Source organism: Apiotrichum porosum (assembly GCF_003942205.1).
Source record: "Apiotrichum porosum strain DSM 27194 chromosome Unknown scaffold_11, whole genome shotgun sequence".
Classification (NCBI taxonomy): Eukaryota; Fungi; Basidiomycota; class Tremellomycetes; order Trichosporonales; family Trichosporonaceae; genus Apiotrichum; species Apiotrichum porosum.
In genome coordinates this window covers 466876-486140 of record NW_021167118.1, presented here as the reverse complement: position 1 = coordinate 486140, position 19265 = coordinate 466876, and the positions used below count along the sequence as shown (strand labels likewise).

The 19265-nt window shown below is 57.7% G+C and overlaps 6 protein-coding genes and 2 non-coding genes across 8 annotated transcripts; 2 read left to right on the top strand and 6 right to left on the bottom strand.

Moving 5' to 3' along the window:
* Positions 1-92: 92 nt before the first annotated feature.
* On the bottom strand, positions 93-1457 carry EHS24_001803 (uncharacterized protein; the record flags this gene model as incomplete). Its single annotated transcript, XM_028617564.1, has 4 exons — positions 93-603; positions 656-1102; positions 1152-1335; positions 1394-1457. The coding sequence occupies 4 exons, from the start codon at positions 1455-1457 to the stop codon at positions 93-95; spliced, it is 1206 nt and encodes a 401-aa protein (XP_028474027.1).
* Positions 1458-2776: 1319 nt separating this feature from the next.
* On the bottom strand, positions 2777-2871 carry EHS24_001802. The gene has a single exon. It is a non-coding gene; the product is annotated as a tRNA-Ser (tRNA).
* Positions 2872-3176: 305 nt separating this feature from the next.
* DPB2 (DNA-directed DNA polymerase epsilon, subunit B) lies at positions 3177-5208 on the bottom strand (the record flags this gene model as incomplete). The annotated part of the gene is made up of 11 exons (XM_028617563.1): positions 3177-3443; positions 3493-3725; positions 3838-4051; positions 4092-4274; positions 4313-4447; positions 4486-4554; positions 4596-4677; positions 4723-4906; positions 4949-5018; positions 5064-5135; positions 5176-5208. 11 exons carry the CDS (start codon positions 5206-5208, stop codon positions 3177-3179), a joined length of 1542 nt encoding a protein of 513 aa, XP_028474026.1.
* A 354-nt stretch (positions 5209-5562) lies between these two features.
* NOT5 (general negative regulator of transcription subunit 5) lies at positions 5563-7864 on the top strand (the record flags this gene model as incomplete). Its single annotated transcript, XM_028617562.1, has 8 exons — positions 5563-5679; positions 5763-5900; positions 6076-6094; positions 6132-6157; positions 6221-7386; positions 7441-7593; positions 7636-7821; positions 7861-7864. 8 exons carry the CDS (start codon positions 5563-5565, stop codon positions 7862-7864), a joined length of 1809 nt encoding a protein of 602 aa, XP_028474025.1.
* A 542-nt stretch (positions 7865-8406) lies between these two features.
* Positions 8407-9467, top strand: RPS15 (ribosomal protein S15; the record flags this gene model as incomplete). Its single annotated transcript, XM_028617561.1, has 4 exons — positions 8407-8616; positions 8846-8971; positions 9072-9257; positions 9327-9467. 4 exons carry the CDS (start codon positions 8407-8409, stop codon positions 9465-9467), a joined length of 663 nt encoding a protein of 220 aa, XP_028474024.1.
* An 856-nt stretch (positions 9468-10323) lies between these two features.
* EHS24_001798 lies at positions 10324-10394 on the bottom strand. Its single transcript has one exon. It is a non-coding gene; the product is annotated as a tRNA-Gly (tRNA).
* A 3338-nt stretch (positions 10395-13732) lies between these two features.
* Positions 13733-14401, bottom strand: EHS24_001797 (uncharacterized protein; the record flags this gene model as incomplete). The annotated part of the gene is made up of 1 exon (XM_028617560.1): positions 13733-14401. The coding sequence occupies one exon, from the start codon at positions 14399-14401 to the stop codon at positions 13733-13735; it is 669 nt and encodes a 222-aa protein (XP_028474023.1).
* A 2838-nt stretch (positions 14402-17239) lies between these two features.
* On the bottom strand, positions 17240-18688 carry NUO31 (NADH-ubiquinone oxidoreductase 30.4 kDa subunit, mitochondrial; the record flags this gene model as incomplete). Its single annotated transcript, XM_028617559.1, has 7 exons — positions 17240-17287; positions 17394-17534; positions 17633-17673; positions 17747-17769; positions 17861-18030; positions 18162-18445; positions 18583-18688. The coding sequence occupies 7 exons, from the start codon at positions 18686-18688 to the stop codon at positions 17240-17242; spliced, it is 813 nt and encodes a 270-aa protein (XP_028474022.1).
* Between the last annotated feature and the right edge of the window lie 577 nt (positions 18689-19265).

Here is a 19265-nt window from a genome sequence, read left to right as displayed (position 1 = left end):
GAGTTGTGTTGTTCTTCTGCTTCTTCTGCTCATATGCCATTTTACGAACACTAACGGCCATAATCGGCCCATTTTACCATCCTCCGCCCGCCTCAAGGACCAGTGACAAACTTGACATCGCCAGCAACGTTGACGAAGATGCTCTCCGGCTTGCCGTTGGGGAGGTAGTGGGGGTCACGGCCAAAACGTCCGGTGGGGAAGCCGTGGTCGAAGGGGCACGCGGCCTCGAGCTTGGCGATCTGCTCTGCGGTGAGAGTGATGCTGAGGTCACGGGCGTTCTGGCGCAGGTGCGAGACCTTGGTACCGCCAATAATGGGAATGCAGTATGCCATCTTGGAACGGGTCCAGGCCATAGCCACAGCAGCAATAGAAGCGCCGTTGCCAATCTCGGCAGCGACCTCGGCAAGGGCCTCGGACGCCTTGATCTCGGCCTCTGTAGGCTGAGTGTTGCCACGGAGAGCCTTAGCCTCCTTGATCTGCTCGGGGGTCTTGAACTTTCCCTGGCCAATAACACCCCAAGGTGCGAGTGCCATGCCATACTTGCGGCACATGGGGATGATGTCACGCTCAATGTCGCGCTCCTTCAGGTTCCAAAGGCCCTGGCTGTAGAGCCGTCAGCAAAGGCAAACGGTGCTCAGGCCTGCGTCCCACTCACAAAACAACAAACTGGGCCAATCCATGGGCACGAGCGTATTCGTTGGCGGCCGAAACGATCCACGCGGGAGTGTCCGAGATGCCAAGGTAGAGAACCTTGCCGGAGCGCACGAGGTCATTGAGCGACTGCATGAGCTCGGGAATGTCGGTCGAGTGGTCCCACCAGTGGACGTAGAGGAGGTCAATGTAGTCGGTCTGGAGCTTGCGAAGTGAGTCCTCAACAGAGTGCTTGAGGGACTTCTTGCTGTTTCCAATGTAGTTGACGCCGATACCAGGGTAGCGACCCTCCTTGCGGATCTTGTACGGGGAGGTGTACTTGGTCGCGAGAACAATGTCGTCACGGTTACCGCGAGCCTTCATCCACTCTCCCACAATGAACTCGGACTGCTCATCCTGGTAGTTGTTCGCAGTGTCGATGAAGTTGCCGCCAAGTTCGTAGAAGACGTCGCTAAGAGAGTCAGCGTTTGGAACTACGTCTGCCTCATCCAGCCACGTACAGGAACTCCATCGATTCTTTCAGGCCCATGTCCTTGCCGCCCATGAAGGGCGACCACTGGTCACCAAGAGACATAGCACCCAGGCAGAGAGGAGAAACACGGACGCCCGCAGAGGGAGACAGCAGACGGTACTGGGAGAGAAGGGTCTCGCCCTTCGGCGCCGGAGCGAAGTACTCGAGCATGGCTGATGGCTGGTGAGCAATGTGGCAGTGGAGGAAAGGTATAGATTCAGCAACACTCACAAACGGGGACATTGACGTCGGCCGGGGTGTAGTCGTTGGCGGAGGTCTCGTTGTAAGGAGCCATGTTGTTGCGGCGTTGGGGGGGAAGGCTGAAGGCAAGCTGCGTGGGTGATGATGCCTCTTGGTCTGCCTTTTCTTGTGAGTTATATAGACACTACCCACACGGCCTTGGAGACCGCGGGGACGCACACATGCTCGCCGTCGGTCTCACGTAACCCACCAAGAGGCCTCCGGCCTTGCTCAGATGCTCCGCTGTCATTGCTCAGAACGGGCATTGCCGAATGACCTCTGCCTCTGGTGGAGGTCGCGCAGCTGGCCGAGGTGGAGGGCCGACAGAGATACCTTGATGACGTCACCGACAGCACGACATTGTCGGTGTTGGACGCGGCGTGCGATGGCATGGACCGTGTGAGCGGCCAACAGTGTTTCCTGGCCGGCTCCGAGGGCCTCCATGTTGACACATAACTCCTCCGTGGGCGAATGAACGGACTGTCCCTGTGGAAAACGCCAAAGGCAACAACTGTGTATCAAAGGTCCGAAACGGTTTCCCCGAAAACGTACAAGATCCGACTGAGAATATAGATCTCGCCCTGCAGCACGCGTCCTCTTCTACATGTGTGCGCCAGAGCATGTAAGCGCGTGTGCTGTGAATCTACTGTGAGTGCTGGGACAATGCGGAAGAAATCCGGAAGAAACCCGGTTTCCCAGCAAAATGGCCCGAACAACTGTGTGGAGGCGGTCACTATCCCCGTGGAGGTTGTGCTGCTCAACGGTGGAGGTGGTCAATGGAGGTGGACTCGAGAAGACACGTATTACCTCCAACTACCCTCCAACTACCCTACCACGACCAGGGAGCGCCTTGTGAGGTGGATGACGACGCATTAAAGCTGTCAATGCGCTGGCTTCCACCTCGTCCGCTGGCAGGCAGGTGCATGGGCAGCCCAGCTGGGGTATTTCCCGTTATATTTTGCACGGTGCGGACATCGGGGTGAAATTTGTAGACACAGCCACGACCACGAAGAGTAGGCTCTACTGCTGTTCTTCGGCACAAACAACCGATTGCGTATCTGCCTCAGTGTATAAATGTTGGTTATTTATCGTATTTTTTGGCCTTTTTTGGTACGATCGGCGACCGCGCCAACAAGCGGCCTAAGTAGCAGACTTACAAGAATTCAGCCCGTAACTTCACTCTGAGTGCAATACATAGCGCCTGGGGAACCTGAAGACAAGAAACCAAATGAGTTGACAAGAATTGGAGACTGAGACCGAAAAAAAAATGGGAGAAACGTCCCTGCTGAAATGTTGCGTTCCACCTGCTCTACTTCTACCTCCTACCAAGAAAAGGTTGAGGCATGCTTCCCGCATGCTCTACTGGTCTCCTAACGACGCTGAAGAGATTCGAACTCTTGAGTGCAAAGCACATTACCTGATGGTTCATCCATAGCAAGGTAACCCGATAACCACTACGGGACAGCGCCAGACGATGAAAAGCTATTTCTTTGGATTTACGAGTCTTTGCACTTTTTCGGTCAGTTCATGCTTGCTGGAGACGACTCTATGCACTCCGAAAGGCTATCAAAATGCTATGTGTTATTACCCCTACATTGCGGTGCTTGTAGGTTGGTTAGTTGCAGCAGGATCCTTGGGAGGATCGTGCGCATGCAGGTGGCGTCCAGTCTAGAGCTTGTCTCCTCACGTTTGCTTCTGGCCCTGGGCCCTGTTTCATGCAGTACACGCTCATAGGTCTACACAAGGTCATGCAATGCATATCATACACGTCCACCTAGTCAAGACTCAACGCACTCCTCTCACTCCTCCCAGTAGCGGGGTAATACATGCTCCACTCAAACTCGCCGCCTGTTCCGGCACTAACGAACCGACCAGGGTTGAAGACGTGGCAACCTTCATATGAGATCTCGTAACGCTCATACTTGTCTGCGAGCGCAATAGCGGTGGGCATGGGGTACAGCCTCAGCGCGTGGTCATACTCCCATAGTGTCGGGCGGACGCTTTGTGGCAGGGGAGAGAGGTGGGCTTGGTCGAGCACAGTCTGGACAAGCTGGTGAGGTAAGTAACAGGTCCGAGTTGATGAAACTCACATAACGCTTCATATCGGCCCCCTCGTCCGCAGTCTTCTTGACGAGGACCAGGTTTCGCAGCAATCGGCCCATGAGGTCCTCGCGATAAATGACAATCTCTTGTCCAAAATAGCGCAGGCGGCAGGGGTTGGAGACAAAACGAGCCTTGGGGATACGCTGCATCAGGCGACCAGAGAAAGTGCTTGGCAACGCAGGACGGGGTAGTGTGCTTGAAGACCAAGGGTCGAGGGGTCCTGGAACAAAAATGAAGTGCGACAGATGCAGGAGGGGGAATGAGAGGAGGATATCGGTGAGGGCATTAAACCCGTCTTGCGCGTTAGCCCTCTCCAAGCAGCAAGCACCCACTGATGTAACGCTTCATGCCACCCTCGCCTTCCCAGCCACGCTGGCAAAAGTTGCCACAGAGAACAAACACCATTGGGCGGTACTCAACCGCTTCCGCATAGCCTTCGAACATGCGCCGCAAAGCGACCAATGTTCGAGGGTGGTCAAGCCAGACATCCGAAAGAACAACAAAGGACACTTGAGTGTTGGCCAAAACTGTTGGCGTATACTTGGCCTAGGGCAGTCAGTTACCCGTCCCCAACCCAATTGCTCACCTCCTCTTTCAACGACACTGCTCCTCCGCCGAGGAAATCGACATGCCCATGCAGTCCTCTTGCCACCTCACGCTGCTCGCTCGGGGGATGACCCATTTCAAGCACGCGAAAGGTCTCGTCGATAGTGTATTCACCCTCGGTGAGGACCATGCAGCCCTCGGTAAACAAACCTTCACCTGCCATCTGATGGGGTCAGTTGCCACCACAAACGTTGCACCTACCGCATCGGCCATATCCAGCACCACACGTCCCTCGCCGTCCTCCAAACAAAGCTGGCCCTCTGGGTTGCGCGAGAGCATGCCGAAGAGAAGGAAGAGCTGACCGGCACGGCCTAGAAGGTTGCGAGTGGAGGTCAACTGGCGTGTCAGAATCCCATCTCAGGCGTGGTACGTACCTTGTAGTAGTTGGAACGGTCGTGTCCGCCGAGCGCAGGTGGAGTGAAGTTCTCGTGTCGCGAGAGGATCTGGGAATAAGCGTTGCACGGCGAGCGGTCCCTAAGCTCACCTCTTTGATGATACTCCATCGCTCTCGGAGGTACGATGCTCGGCTCGCCGCTTGGCCTGCTTCTGATGGCTTGGTCTTGGACCTGCACTGGTTAGCTGGCCTCCGATCTCATTGAATTGCCACGTACGTCGTAAAGCCTGAGCGGACGGCGTCAAAGTGCACAGCAGGCATGTCAAAGCTGTCGACAACAGAGAAGTGCGCCTCCACATTGATCTCAGACGGGTCCGCCACCTGGGTGTCGTCGGTTGCGCCGAGCTGGAGGATCTCGTACGCGCGCTTAAGGGCCGGCAAGGAGACGAGAGGTGATGGATCTGTCGTGAGCGCCCATTGCAAGGGTGGGGTGGTAAGCTCACCTTCTCCCTTGAGATACTCGCGCGCCCAGAATTCGAGGCCAGTGTTCCACTCGTCCTGTTCAATTTCATTCTGTCTGTGTTAATCTCGGTCGAGTGACCGCCATCCTCTACTTACCTCTATCAGAACTTGCTCGATGTAGGCCATCGCCGGGGCCGGTAGGGTGAGCGAGTACTTGGTCGAGAAGACCTGAATGGGTCAGCGGTAATACGAGTTTCGGTAAGCTCACCTTGACGATCGCTGCCCGCAGAGAGTTGGCCATGGCGGGTGGATGAGGATGATGGAGGAAACCAAATACAGTCGGTCGCGTTACTTTGGGAGGAACCTCCACATGAGCGCGCGCCAGCTGGACGCGTCGAAGGCAGGCAGGCCTATAAACAAGATAGGTAAGCGGCAATAGGCATGGCCGGGGCAAAACGGAAGGCGTGCTAACCGGAATGACGATCACACCAACAACATCATAGCGGAAGCAAATGAGCCTAAGTGGGGGTGACTAATAGTGTGTCGATCGCGTTCCACCCACAGTGCTCATTCATGATACTCATTGAACCCCCTGGTGAGACCGACCGTTCAGCACAACCCCCCATATACCACACCCCTACAGCCAACAACAACCATGGCGCTGCGAAAGCTCCAAGCGGAGATTGACCGCACCATCAAGCTCATCACGCAGGGAAACGACCTGTTCGATGAGACCTTTGAGAAGCTGGATCATGCCACAAATGTGACCCAGGTGAGTGGTTTCGATGTTGTTAGGCAAGACGACCTTCCTCCGTCCTCACACACCTCCTGGGCCACCTGCTAACCCCTTGGCAGAAGGACAAGCTTGAGAATGACCTCAAGTCGCAGATCAAGAAGCTCCAACGCATGCGCGATCAGGTCAAGGTGTGGCTTGGCAACAGCGACATCAAGGACAAGAACCCCTTGTTGGAAGCAAGGAAGTCCATTGAAAGTGTGAGTTTGGCTGTTTATGGGCCTTCAAGGCCCTCGAGTGAGCTGCCTTGTGGCTGTGAGGTGGTATGAACCATCCTGGGTGGCAGCATCCGCGAGGCCTTACAAGCCGCATGTCGGCGGCGATCTCGAGTCCCTTCCCCCTTCTTTGCCGCCCAAGTGCTGACGTTTGCTTCAGCGAATGGAAAGATTCAAAGGTACGGCGCATTCACTGGACGCTTTACTGACATGCAGCGCTGGAAAAGGAGTTGAAGATGAAGGTGAGCACTGCCAGGGAGACGCCGATCTTCTTCACGTCTGCACCCAAGCTGACAACCTATAAGGCCTTCTCCAAAGAAGGCCTCATTGCAGCCGCTCGCCTCGACCCTGCTGAAAAGGCAAGGCGAGAGATGATCGACTGGATTGGCAGCACAACCGAGGAGCTCGCGCGCCAGATCGAGCAGACTGAGGCCGAGGCCGAGACTCTGCAAGCGACCGGCAGGAAAAAGAAGTCGGGCGGCGACCGCCTGGCTGAGCTCGACCAGCTCAACGAGCGTCGGCAATGGCACATTGGACGCCTCGAGATTGTGCAGCGCATGTTTGAGAACGGCCAGCTGTCCATGGAGCGCGTCGAGTCGATCCAGGAAGACGTCAAGTACTTTGTCGAGGCCAACACGGAGGAGGACTTTGACTATGACACTGGCATCTACGACGAGCTCAACCTGCAAGACGTCGAGGATGAGTATGTTGGTGACTTTGCCGCCCACGCCGAGGACTCGTCTACCATCGACTCGGCATCCATTGCCGACATCCAAGAGACCAAGACGCCGACCAAGGAGGACAAGAAGTCCAAGTCTTCCGTCCATGGTGACGACCAACCACCAAGTCCCGTGCAGTCCAAGCGCGGAAAGAAGGCCAAGGAGGAGAAGGCTGAGGCCAAGGCTGCCGCAAAGGCTGCCGAGGCCGCTGCAGCTGCTGCTGCCGCTGTGGCAGCTGCCGCCATCGCTACGCCTCCCACACCGGCCAAGCCCGCTCCCTTGCCGCCGATCCGGTATGCCGCCGCTGCCGCCGCTGCTGTTGGTGGACCCAACCCTCCTCCTTCGGCTCCCTCAGAGTCTTCGCCTAGTGCTCCAAAGCGTGAGGCCACCCCTCAACCCGAGGACGACCTTGAGCTCGAGTCTGAAGCCCACGACGAGTCTTCCAGCGGTGCTCCTGACGTGTCATCCCAGACCAACGGTCACGGCCCTCATCTGTCGCTCGGCCCCTCTGCGTCGCCATCGCCCGTGCCTCAAGACCCTCATGGTGCCAATGGCGGTGCCGACCAGCTGTACGCCCATGCCGAGTCGTCTCGCGCGGCTGCCGGCTACTCGTCCAGCCCCCGCAAGGAGGGTGTCCTCGAGAACCTCATGCAGAGCTTTGGTGTTGCCAAGGACATGGCTGAGCGCCGTGCCAACGACCCCAACGAGCTTGCCTCTTCCTGGACGTTTCCTATCACAACGCACCGTCGCAAGTGGATGCCGAGCCGTGAGTCTACGCCCTCCGTGAATGGCCACTAACTCTCCAGCCCACGGTATTACCACCCTGCGAACCCGATCCAGACGCCTTCGTACTACCCGCAGACCAGGCTGCCACTGCTCGAGGACAAGAACATTTACCAGCGTCTCGAGCTCGACCAGCTGTTCTACATCTTCTACTACATGACGGGAACATACGAACAGTGAGGGTTTAGGTCTCTGAGCGCTCTAGCTGACAACCCCAGGTGGCTCGCTGCCCAGGAACTCAAGCGTCAATCGTGGCGTTTCCACAAGCAGTACCTCACATGGTTCCAGCGTGCACACAACCCTCAGGCTATCACTGAGGACTATGAGCAGGGCGGGTACTACTACTTCGACTGGGAGAACTCTTGGTGCCAGCGCCGTAAAAGTGACTTCCGTTTCGAGTACCGGTGGCTGTCAGACCACTAGTTGTGTAGCTAGCGAGACAGATAGTAGATATGCAGTACTGCAGAGCGGTACAAAAGAGGTTGCGACTTGCGGAGTAGAGTAGAGATAGTACTGGCGGCGGCTGACTAGAAACGCATAGGCCCATTTGGATAAACGTTTAGCACAACTGAACTGTAATGTAAATGCGGCGAGTATAGGCCCCAATTGGAGCCATAATGTAGATGTGCACAAAGTCATAACATGTAAAACGAGGTTCACAACAACAAGGATGTCAGATGACTCTGCGACCGCCCGACCCTCTACAGTCGAGCGGAAACCAGCAAGCTGGCGCAGTGTCGCCTGTTTACTCTCACCCCGCTCCGTTTCTCCTCCCCCGTTGTAAAGTAGGGGTTGGAGAGCGCCCCAGTGGACACATCGAGGTTGGGAGAAAGAGAACAAGACGCGGTGCGCGTCGGAACTTTAAGCTGGGCCGACAACGGAAGTATTTTTGCACGTGACGGGCGGAGGCAAACCCATTTGAAGGTCTCCGGCCCTCCCGGCGTTTCGGCGATTTGTCTTTGTGTTCTAAACTGTGGCGGGTTGCCGAAATGGCCCAGGCGGTCGCCGCTGGCTGGTGGTCGACACTTCGCAACCACACCTTACAACTCTTCTCTCTAGCAAAACTTGTGCGTGACGACCCCGACCTCGACCCCATAGCGTGTGCTGACCAACGCGCTCTTCCCCCCATCGACGCCGACATCTCGTTGAATCTTCCCATTCCCCTCCCCCCTTCGACTTTCGACCTAACAGACAAAATGGTTCGTCTCCAACCGAGAGCCCGGTGGAGCAAGGTGCCCCCTTCTCTTTCGCGCGCGCACACACAGTCCAGGAAGGAGGAGGATGGAGGAGGGATGAGCAAGGGAGAGAGGACGAGGAGGGACTGCGGACTGTGCTGGAGTGTGCGCGCGCCAGAGAGGGAGAGACGGCGCCTGCTTTGCCTGCGTTCTTTCGGCCAACGCACGCGTAGAATTGCGCTCACACAAGCAGGCTGAGGAGTACACTACCGGTGAGGAGGCCGCCGCCAAGAAGGCCGCCCGTTCGTTCAAGAAGTACACCTACCGCGGTGTCGAGCTTGACCAGCTCCTCGACCTCTCGAACGAGAACTTCATCGACGTGAGTATACCCAAGGGACATTTTAGCTCGACCGAGCTTTCGACCCCCGGCCAAAATTCCAGTGCACCGTCGTATGACCTTTGGCTGACAGCCTCTCCAGATCGTTCACGCTCGTGCCCGCAGGCGCTTCCAGCGCGGCCTCAAGTCGCGCCCCATGCGTCTCATCAACAAGCTCCGCAAGGCTAAGAAGGAGGCCGGCCCCAACGAGAAGCCCGCCACCGTCAAGACCCACCTCCGTGACATGATCATCATCCCCGAGATGATCGGCTCGGTTGTCGGTGTCTACGTGAGTTTTTCATTTCTCGACCCCAATGGTCCCAGAGAGAGAACACCCCCCACTGACGCTTTTTTTCAGAACGGCAAGACCTTCACCACCGTCGACGTCAAGCCCGAGATGACTGGCCACTACCTTGGCGAGTTCTCGATCACCTACAAGCCCGTCGGCCACGGCCGCGGTGCCAACATGGCCAACTCCCGCTTTGTTCCCCTCAAGTAAGCGTACGATACGCTTAGGGAGAGGACTTGTACGACGTAGGGATGCACTCAGTGCTCGTCAGAGCGGTTTTTCGAGCCTTCGGAGAGAGAAGTGGGATCGGGCGGCACGGCGTGTCAGGTTGAACGTGTGGTGTCGTGTGAGCAGCCATGAGGCGGCACTGCAGCATGTGTGCGGGCAGCTATGGGGCTTTGTGCACCGCGTAACTGAGGATATCTGGCACGGAATGAGTCTCGCGGGTCTGAGGATATGGAGTGTGGAGTGAGAAGCCGGGGGAGATGGATGGCAACCATCCGAGATTAGACTCCATACACGTTCTGTGTCCCACACCTCCTTCGCTACGACGGCCGCGGGTGCACTCTGGCCCCACAGGCTGTCGTACACCGACCTCCTGCTGTGCATGATGCGTGTATTTAAAGCAGCGCATACAAGAGAATACGTACGGGGTTGCAAGTGTGAGCCACAAAGATCGAGAGCAAGAAGAGCTTGGGAAGACGCGAGGCCGGTGGGAAAGCCGCTAGGACCACAAACCTCTTTTCCGCACTGGGAAACTTGCGACCGGCCAGTGGCTCTTGCACTCTGTCATTTGTGTGGCACTCCATCAACGCACACGCTCACACCATGTCCGCGACCTCTGCTCCGCCAGACCCATGCACAGGAGGCCAAACCCACATGCCCAGGCTGCAGTCTCCACATCCCAGTCCTGCAGGGCTGACAGGCGCGCACACAGGCGCGCGGCGGGAGAAAAAATCAAAGTTCAAGCCCACCCGCCTCGTCCACGCCTCCGCTAACTCTCCGCAACCCTCCCTGTGTCCCCAGTCTCCAGCAACATTGCCCAGATGGCAAAAGAGAAGGCTTATACACCGTAAGGGAGTCGAACCCCTGCCGCGTCGATGGCAACGACGCATGATACCGTTTCACCAACGGTGTAGAGATGTCAATGGAAAAGTGATGATGGCCACGGATCGTCAGCTGCTTTTTCTCGTGTATGTTCTTGAATTCATGCTCTAGAATGGTGCAACTGGGTGCTTTGGAATGCGCTGTATCCTGAGAAATGAACTCGACTTTGATTGAGAAGATGGGAAGGAGCTGGTGGCTTGAATGGCACGATTTGTGGTCGTCGGCATGAGGAGATGAAAATGGCGACCTCACGCTGCTAATTCCTTCCTGGTCCATTCCTGACTTCGAGTACAGGTCTTCTCTAGGGGCTGTGCTCCTTGGATATTACTGTGTACGTCTCTGCAAGACCCTATCGACCTCTCTTGATCTCACTTGGTGATACGATGCTTGTGGTGTCAAACAATATGTGGCAGGAAGTAAGTGCAACATGGCGCGCCAGTACAGCTCCATGTCCTCCTCCTCTTCCATGCAACAAATATGTGACTACACTGCACATGTCACCGTGTAGGGTACGACAAACCCCAGTGTCTAGACGCTGTGCAAGATCCATGGCAATGCGTTTGGCCGTCTTTGAAAGATCTGCTGACGCAATAAAAGTGGCAGTGCTCAAGATCTGGTTAAATGCTGACCAGTTTCCCGTCTGCTTCCAGTCACCCGGGTGGCTATCGCATACAAAGAGCCTGATCCTGGGATGGAGCAGATGATGGCACTGTGATGGTAAGGCGGGGACGAGGGAAGCGAGCTGAAGCCGTGACGCTCTGTCAACTCTGCCTGCGGACCAAATAAACCATTTGCAGAATGTATTTATTTTCAGCTCCGCCTTGAATCAACTATAGTCTACGTACTCTGGTCTCGGTTACCAAACGATCAACAAGGACGTATGACAACATTCTACAAGTCAGAGACGGTTTAGAACTATATTCTAGCCAACGTTCACATCCTCACGTTCCCGTGGTTCCACAAAACACAGCTTTCGGTGGCTGTCCGCAATAAAAAATAAAAAATGAAACAGCCAGCCCTTTGATCCTTTCAGAGTCTCATAACGTGATCCTTGCCCCAACGACCTGAATTCGGGTCACGAGACGGATCCCATGTGGCCTCGCCTGTGATATGTGAGTTGGAGGGACCTGGCCTGCATAGCCTGCATACTCGGGGCACCATTCTTCTCTTTCGTTTTATTAATTCTGAGCCAGGGCAGTGTGCGTGTCCAGGAGTGGCAGATAACAAGGCAGCAGCTGGTACCCGTACACTCGACATGACCCTCGAGGTCCAACACCCCCCCCCCCAAGTGGAGACGCCGTGTTCGTCACCATGTGCACTATGCACTTGGCGCTGTGGTATTATGGCCTATGTACTTGGCAGTGGCACAATTAATCTAATCTCCGCCGCGCGCGCCGCCTTTCCTTGCTCACGTCACCACACCAACATGCTTCAACGGCGCCAGCGCAGTGAGCAGCAGTGGGCGCAGGTGTATGCCAATGCCAACGTTGCGCCGTATCGGGCAGTGCAGTGGTGGGCGCAAAGGGCCAGGCGCAAAGGGCCAGGCGCAAAGGGCGCGCGTGTATCCCGCTTACATGGAGGGGAGGCGAACATTCGAGACCTGTTTTCGAAATTTCGACAGAGTGTGCGCAGACGGGTCCATCGTCATGTGTCAGTCGGTCGGTCGCTACTGCGCCCGTTTGTCCGCCCGCGACGCGGGTCGCGGACTGCAGAAACTGGACAGGTGCCCGCCCTTTCCAGTCTGGAAGTGGCGGTTCTGTACGGGCGGTGGCAGTGCGGAGTCAGCGGCCCAGCGGCCCAGCTGATGGCTTGCCGCCGTCAAGTGCGTCAAGGGGCGAGGTAGTGGCCTTGTGGAGCGCTAGCTGCCAACGTCACTGGGATCCACTGATCCACTGATCCACTGATCACCTGCTGCTGGAATTCAGACTGAGACGGGGTACTGCCTGCCACCAAACAGCACGCTCTGGGTCAATTAAAAATCGTCAATTGTAACCCGCAGCACGTGCTGGCTCATTGCATCCACTGTACCCGCGTCTGCATGGTCGTGCTGGGATACAACCACCGTCTCTCCGCATACACTTTAGCGTACAAGTAAACAGCGCCAATGGTCTCGGTCTCTGAATATCTACTATATCTCACCATCTTGGGATTAACTGTTTCCAGACGTTTTGCTCAAATAAAAAAGAAAATGGCTAAGAGTATGCCCGAGACGCGCTACGTACAATGAACGAGGTCATGTCGTGCTGGTGGAGGAACGAGCCATGGCACCATGGACTGATTGCACCGAGGCACGCGCTAGTGATGTTGTGTCTGGCTCTCTCGGTTTTCTTTTTCAGAGCAGTGGAAAGGAGGTCAGGTCATATGCACAAGGTTTATGCACGCAAAGAAAGCACCAAGCACGAGGCGCGCCACCGCCGCCACTCGCGCCACACCGACGTTGGCGCTTGACATTATACAATTCTAGCGTGCGCGCGCGATCAGGCGCGGAAATGGCCACGAACACAGCTACACCCGTGCACGCCGGCCGTGCCCACACCCGCGGCTGGCGCGCACATGGACGCGATGCACGATGCACGATGTTTTCGGTACGTGAGAGCGATGGGCAAGATGTGCCAGGCGAAACCAGGAGAGACAAGGAGAGACCAGGAGAAGCGTATGAGCGGCCAAGGGGCCAAGGGGGCGGGAGATTGCGCGAGAGATATGGGACATATGACAACGGGGGCGGTGGGGCCGTGCGTGCGGGGAACACGGGGGAGGCTGAATCGGGTTTTGTTGTTCCAATACGACGCCTGCCGCCCCCCAGCCACCGCCGCAAACGGTCATGCTGCGAGGGCGGGGAGGAATTCAGATAGAAAGATAGAGAGATCTCTGGCAGTACGTCGTGGTGGTGGTGGTGGCAGCGGCATTGGTGATGGCAAGTACTATGCATAGGGGGGGTGTTGCCAACCGCGGGAGGAACAATGTGGCTAGTCGTACAAAAATGGTGGATGGAACACTGCTGCTGGTTGCTGGCTACTGTTTACAAATTGTTCTTCTCTGGGCAACATCGTGTGCGCCTCGCTGTCTCTGCTCTTCGTTCTCTGTTCTCCGCTTTGTTGCTGCTGCTCTTCTGAATGGCTACTGTGGGACACAATGGGTGTGTGTGGTTCGTTTGTCGTCAAGGGAGGTCATGTTCATCTGTGGGAAAACGTTAGCCACGAGACCTTTCTTTTTGGGCTGCTGTGGCGCCGGAACGTGTGTGTTCGAGGAATGGGAACTCTATCCCTCCGCCAAACGAGGCTTCCCTCCCTCGACATGTCCACGTCTGACTGTGAAACTCACCTTTTTGGTATGTGCTTCTCACAAGGACACCGGGGGGTGGGAGGGGATCACTTGACTCGTGCGGTGGTGGCTGCCGCGGCGCCAAAGCTGGGGCCGATACTTGGTCCGCTCTTCATGGAACGGTGACGGCGGAGACGCCAGAGGAGGGCCAGGCGTGTCCAGAGGTGATGTGTGCGCTGGGTGAGGAGGGCTGAGCGGGTGGTCTCCTGCGTGAGCGAGTGGCCGACCCAGGCGTAGAAGAGGGTGACGCGCTCGGGGGAAGGAGGTTCGCGGCGGCCAAACCAGATGATACCGTCGTCTTCGTCGTCTCCGGGCTCGTCTTCGTCCTGGACAGACTCGTCGTCGTCGTCGCTGGACGCATACGACAGACTTGGGGTGGCGGAGCCAGACGCGTGTGAGCGGGGTGTGGGCGAGCCAGTACACCGCTCGAGGCAGACGTGGCCTGGATAGCGGTCGTCGGCGTCGCAGTACTCGTTGTCGCAGTCCGAGTTGTCGTCGTCCTCGTAGGCGCCGAGGTTGCTGACACTGCGCTTGCGTGCGAGGGGAGGGGTGTTGGTGCGCAGGATGGGGTTGCTTGGAGCCTTGGACATGCGGCGGAGGGGAGCCCCGCGGAGTTCAGGGGAGGCGCTGCGGGGGCAGGTCGAGAGGGGAGCGGCGTCGACCAGGGCGGCAAAGTCGGAGACTGAAATGGTGGACACTGAACGAAGCAGTGACATGGTGTTGATGGGGTGGTTGGTGTGGTTGGGGGTGATGTGGTGGGGGGCAGTGGAAATGAGAAGGAAGAAGAACGGCCGATGGGAGAAGGACGGCAGCCTGCTCTTTTAGAGGTATGTGGTGCGTGGGTGTGTGTTGTGTTGTGTGGCGAGGGGTGGGGCCGGCGGCAAAAAGGGAGTCGCTCAGCGCGTGCACCCGGATCTTTTGTTTTGTGCGCTGTGCTTCGCGCGTTCGGTCGGTCGGGATATGCGAACGCTTTTGCTTTCTGAGCGGGTGGTTCGGGCAGGTAGGATGTGGTGTTGAGCTGTGTGTGTGTGTGTGCGGGGTGAGGGTTTGTGTTGTGGAGTGTGGGTGGGAGAGAATGTCGATGGGAGATATATATATGCTCCCAGTCCCTTTGCTCCCCTTCCTGTGCGCGCGGGGTACACACAAGAATACAACACCCACAGAGCACAAGAGGTACAGAGGCTGCACGCTCCCATGTGTCATTATGGCATGCTGCTCTCCTCCTCCCCCCCCTGTGCGATGCGCGATCGTGTGGTTTATGCTGCTGCTGCTGCTGCTGCTGCTGGATGCATGCCGTGACGTATTCCTGGGACCCTGCACCACCTGCACCACCGCCGCCGCCGCCGCCGCCTCTGGCAGTTCTAGGCTTTTTGGGCCATTCGCGGCGGGCGGTGCGCGGGAGAGAGGGAGAGAGAATGGCCTGGCCCAAAAGCGGCCGCGGTTTGGCTTCCGATCTCGTGTCTGCTGCGATAAGCTCTGGATCCACTCCCCCCTCTCTCTGTGCGCGTCTCTTCTGTCGATGAGAGAGAGCGCCATGGCGGCAGCCGCTGCACTCTTCTCCCTCTCTCTCTCGTTGTGCTCCTGACAATATGCGTCCAGCAACGGGAACACCAGCGGAATGTCAGTGTCACGACGACACACAATCGAACGACAAAAAGCCAGCGGCGGCGGCAGTGGCTGCAACGGCGCGACGGGGCGGCAGCGACAAATGTGCACAGCCGGGTTTGTCTCTCGCTGCCAACGCCTTCCGCGATCCGCATGACCAAAGAATGGCATTCACCACACGCCTTTACGCCATCCGGCACACCCAACAGCCGCTCGCCGCTCTCGTCGGAGGTTTGGGGCGACAGGCCACAGGCCAGAGGGGGGGGGGGGGGGGGGGACGGAAGAGGGAGATATGCAGGTTATAGGTGGGAGATCTGCGACGCGAACCGCGGCTCAAAAGCACAGAGGTCGCTGGGATCGATGACCCCCTCCTTGCCCCGTGCTTCCTGCATGCGGCATGCCTTGCTTTGTGTCGGGTCAAAAGCCATTTGGGAGCCGAAGCAGTTGCTTGGCAAAAGTGGGGTGGCTTTTGCCCTCTCCCCTCTCCCCCGCTTCCCTCTCCCCGGCGTCAGCACACACGATTGCGGGGTTAAGGTTTGAGCAATCTGGAGAGACAATAACCTATGAAAAGAATCTCCAACCAGGGAAAGCGCACAGTACGTCAGTATGGTGGGTACTGTGGTACTGTGAGCATTGTTGTAGTACACTGCATTTGCTGCGCGCTCCTGGCATTTCTGGCATTTCTGGCACTTCTGGCACTTCTGGCACTTCTGGGTGCAACATGATTTTCCATCAACAAGTACACCCCTGCCGCCACCCCCAGACTCGTATCGTGAGCGGAGCGCTGGCGGGATCTGCTCATCTGCACACATGCACATTCCAAAAGCAGGCTCCATTTTCCGCGGTCGATCCGCCGTACAGCACACGTACAGGCCACAGGCCACAGGGTATTCAGCCCCGCGCGCGCGCCGCCACCCTCCGTAAAGCATGCACTATAGGAGTAAACGCGCGATAACACGTTTGACGACGGAGTGTGTGGGCGACTGGTCACGGGGGTGTGGAGCCACCGTGTCTCCCATGAACAAAGAGAAAAGGGTAAAGAATGGATAACAGGGTTAGTTACCGGGTCCACACCCAACAAGCTGGATCAGCTGATCAGCTGACACCCACTGGCCAGAGGCCAGAGGCCAGAGGCGACCCCCGGCCGGCTGCTGGCTGACACCATCTCGCGTCTTGCTTCTTCTTCTCTCCCCCCCGCTATCGTACTCGCCACCAAAAACACGGCTGCAGGCACACAACACACACCTGACGTACTTCCTTGTTTTGGTACAGCCCAACATGCCAACAGGCCCGACACAAGAGACAACAGCCACGGTTCACAGACACGGTTCACAGAGACGCGCGGCACGCATCCCGTGACCAGCCCTCTCTCCGTCTCAGTCTCAGTTGTCTCCGTCCGTCGTTCTGACGCGTGCTTCTTGTCCACACACGTCCGTTCCATTCCCCGTCTCCCGCGTCTCTCTCTCTCTCTCTCTCTCTCGGTCTCGAGGTCTCTCTCTCCGTTGGAATCCAGGCCCGCTTCTCGAACCGCAAGGGGCGCGCAAGTCTGTCAGCCTGTCTGTGTTTTCTGACAGTGGACGCCGAATTCCCCAACTTGGCCGAGGGTACGCGGCGCTTCTGGGCTTCTGGGCTTCTTGACCAAAAAAAGCGGTGATCTGTTCGAAACAGCCAGCACCGTCGTCTCTTCTCGTGTTCTCAAGCCGAAATGCAAAAGCGCCAGATAACAAGTTGAGCGGCGACGCACGTCCAAAAGGCGGGGTACCGAGGTACCGAAGCGCGCTCGGGGGGGGGTCCGTATTTCCCGCTCTTGACAAACCCCGACGAATAGAGTGTGGCCATCAGACAATGCTGGTCCCTCTGTTCCTCTGTCCCAGACAGCTGCTAATGGTCCACGGCAATTGCATGCATAGCCTACGCTGCGCACGACTTTGATGTCACGTCTCTGTCTACTACTTCTTCTCCTCGGCGGGGGGCGGGGGCGGGGGGATCTTGAAGTCCTGTTGGTACGTTAGCACAAGAGTTCACGAGTCTGACACCAGTGTCGACGCGTGCGTGCGCGCACGCTCGCGCTTGCAATTCGTCCTCGTCCACACGTCTACTCACCTCTGGGGTGCTCTCAGTGCCGGCTCCCACCTGCTCCCAAGGCGAGGCGCCGTCCGCAAAGTTGCGGAAGGCCTGGGTGAGCTGCAGGGGCTCGTACACGACGCGCTTCTTGACCTCGTCGTAGCGGACCTCGGTGTAACCCTGTTGGATGTCAGCGTTGTCACTAAAGGGAGTTTGATAACCCCAGCTGAGTTGAATGCGGATTTCCAGCTAAGCTCAACGGGCAGCTAGCTACTCACTGTCAGAGGGAAGTCCTTCCGCAAGGGGTGGCCCTCGAAACCTGGATATCAGTTAGCAATCGTCGCCCCAGATGTCGCTCCATATGTGTCGAGTATGAAGTCAGTGAATCTCACCATAGTCGGTAAGGATACGGCGGCTAATTTCCGTCAGCCACAAGATCGTCCAAACCAAGATTACCACCAAAAGATAGCACACTATCTTTTGGTTCCTCCCAACTCTCAACTCACAGATCCGGGTGGCCGCTGAAGAAGACACCGTACATGTCCCAGACCTCACGCTCGTACCAGTTGGCACCCGAGAAGACCTCGACAGCCGAAGGGACGGGGGTGATCTCGTCGGCGTAGGTCTTGACGCGGATACGCGACTGGTGGGCGACCGAGAGGAGGTTGTAGACGACCTGTACGACGTTAGTACTGCGCGAGTCTTGTTCAGGTGGTGACAGGGGGGGCCGCCCAGCTCCGCCACGCAGCCCGCCCCCTCCCGCCGGGGTCCTCCGAATGACGCAGGACCCAACCTCAATTAACCCACCTCGAAGCGCTTCTCGCGAGTGGGGTAGTCGACGGCGGTAATGTCGACGACCTGCTTGTACTGGCACTGGGTGTGGTCACGGAGGAAGGTGAGGGTCTGGATAATGGCCGAGGGGGGAACGTAGAGGGTGAGCTCGTCCTTGTAGACCGAGAACTGCTGGATGTATTTGGGCAGGCAAGTGGTCAGGTACTGGCCAAAGTTGTGGAGGGGCGAGTTGACCGTGGCAGTCTTGTCGGCGGGGTTGACGCCAACGGGCTCCTTGAAGGGAGGGGTCGAGGGCTGGGCTGTGGTCGAGTGTTAGTACTGGCACAGAGAAGGGGAAAGGGGAGATCGCCATCGCGCCTGGTGTATGTCCAAGGACATGGACTTGGGACATATGGACGACGACGGATATCCCGGGAGGAGCAGCTCGGAGACGCACCCGAACGGAGGACGGCAGAGGTGGCGAGGGCGCGGCCGGCGATGACTGGGCGCGAGGCGGTGCGGAGACCGCCGCGGAGCGCAACGAGCGAGGACCGGGCTGCCATGGTGGTGACGCTGGTGGGGGTGGTAGCGGGGTGGTGGTGGACGAGTGCCGATGCGCAACTGAACGAAGACGGTTGGCTGCACCCTGCGCGGGCGGGGGGTCAGGATGCCACACCGGGGGCTAACGACGGCGATACACGGCGATATGTATATACAGGGCTGGCTGGCTGGAGCCCACCGTACGGTGGGTGGTGTGCCTGGGGTGGTGTGCGTGGGTGGATGCACCCAGGCTGCTGCCCGCCCAGCCAGGAGTGAGCCCAAGGCTCAGTCTCTACGGGTGGCGCGCTCTCTTGCGGAACAGACGGCGACCATCAAGTGGATAGCGACCAACGCCAGTCAAACACCTCCTCCAACACCCTCTCGCAAGGAGGCAAACCCCCCTTATACCCCCCTCCTCCCCCCTCCATCACCACCACACGGGTACGCGCTCACTGCGTCCACCCGCCCCATCCCCCATCTCCCTCCCCCCTCTCCCTTCCATCAGCACCTCCCCTCCACCGGCTGGCACCTTGCATCCAGCCCTCACCTCAACCTTCCGTCCCGTTCGAGCTGTAGTCTCCGACACGCCACTCGCGTTCC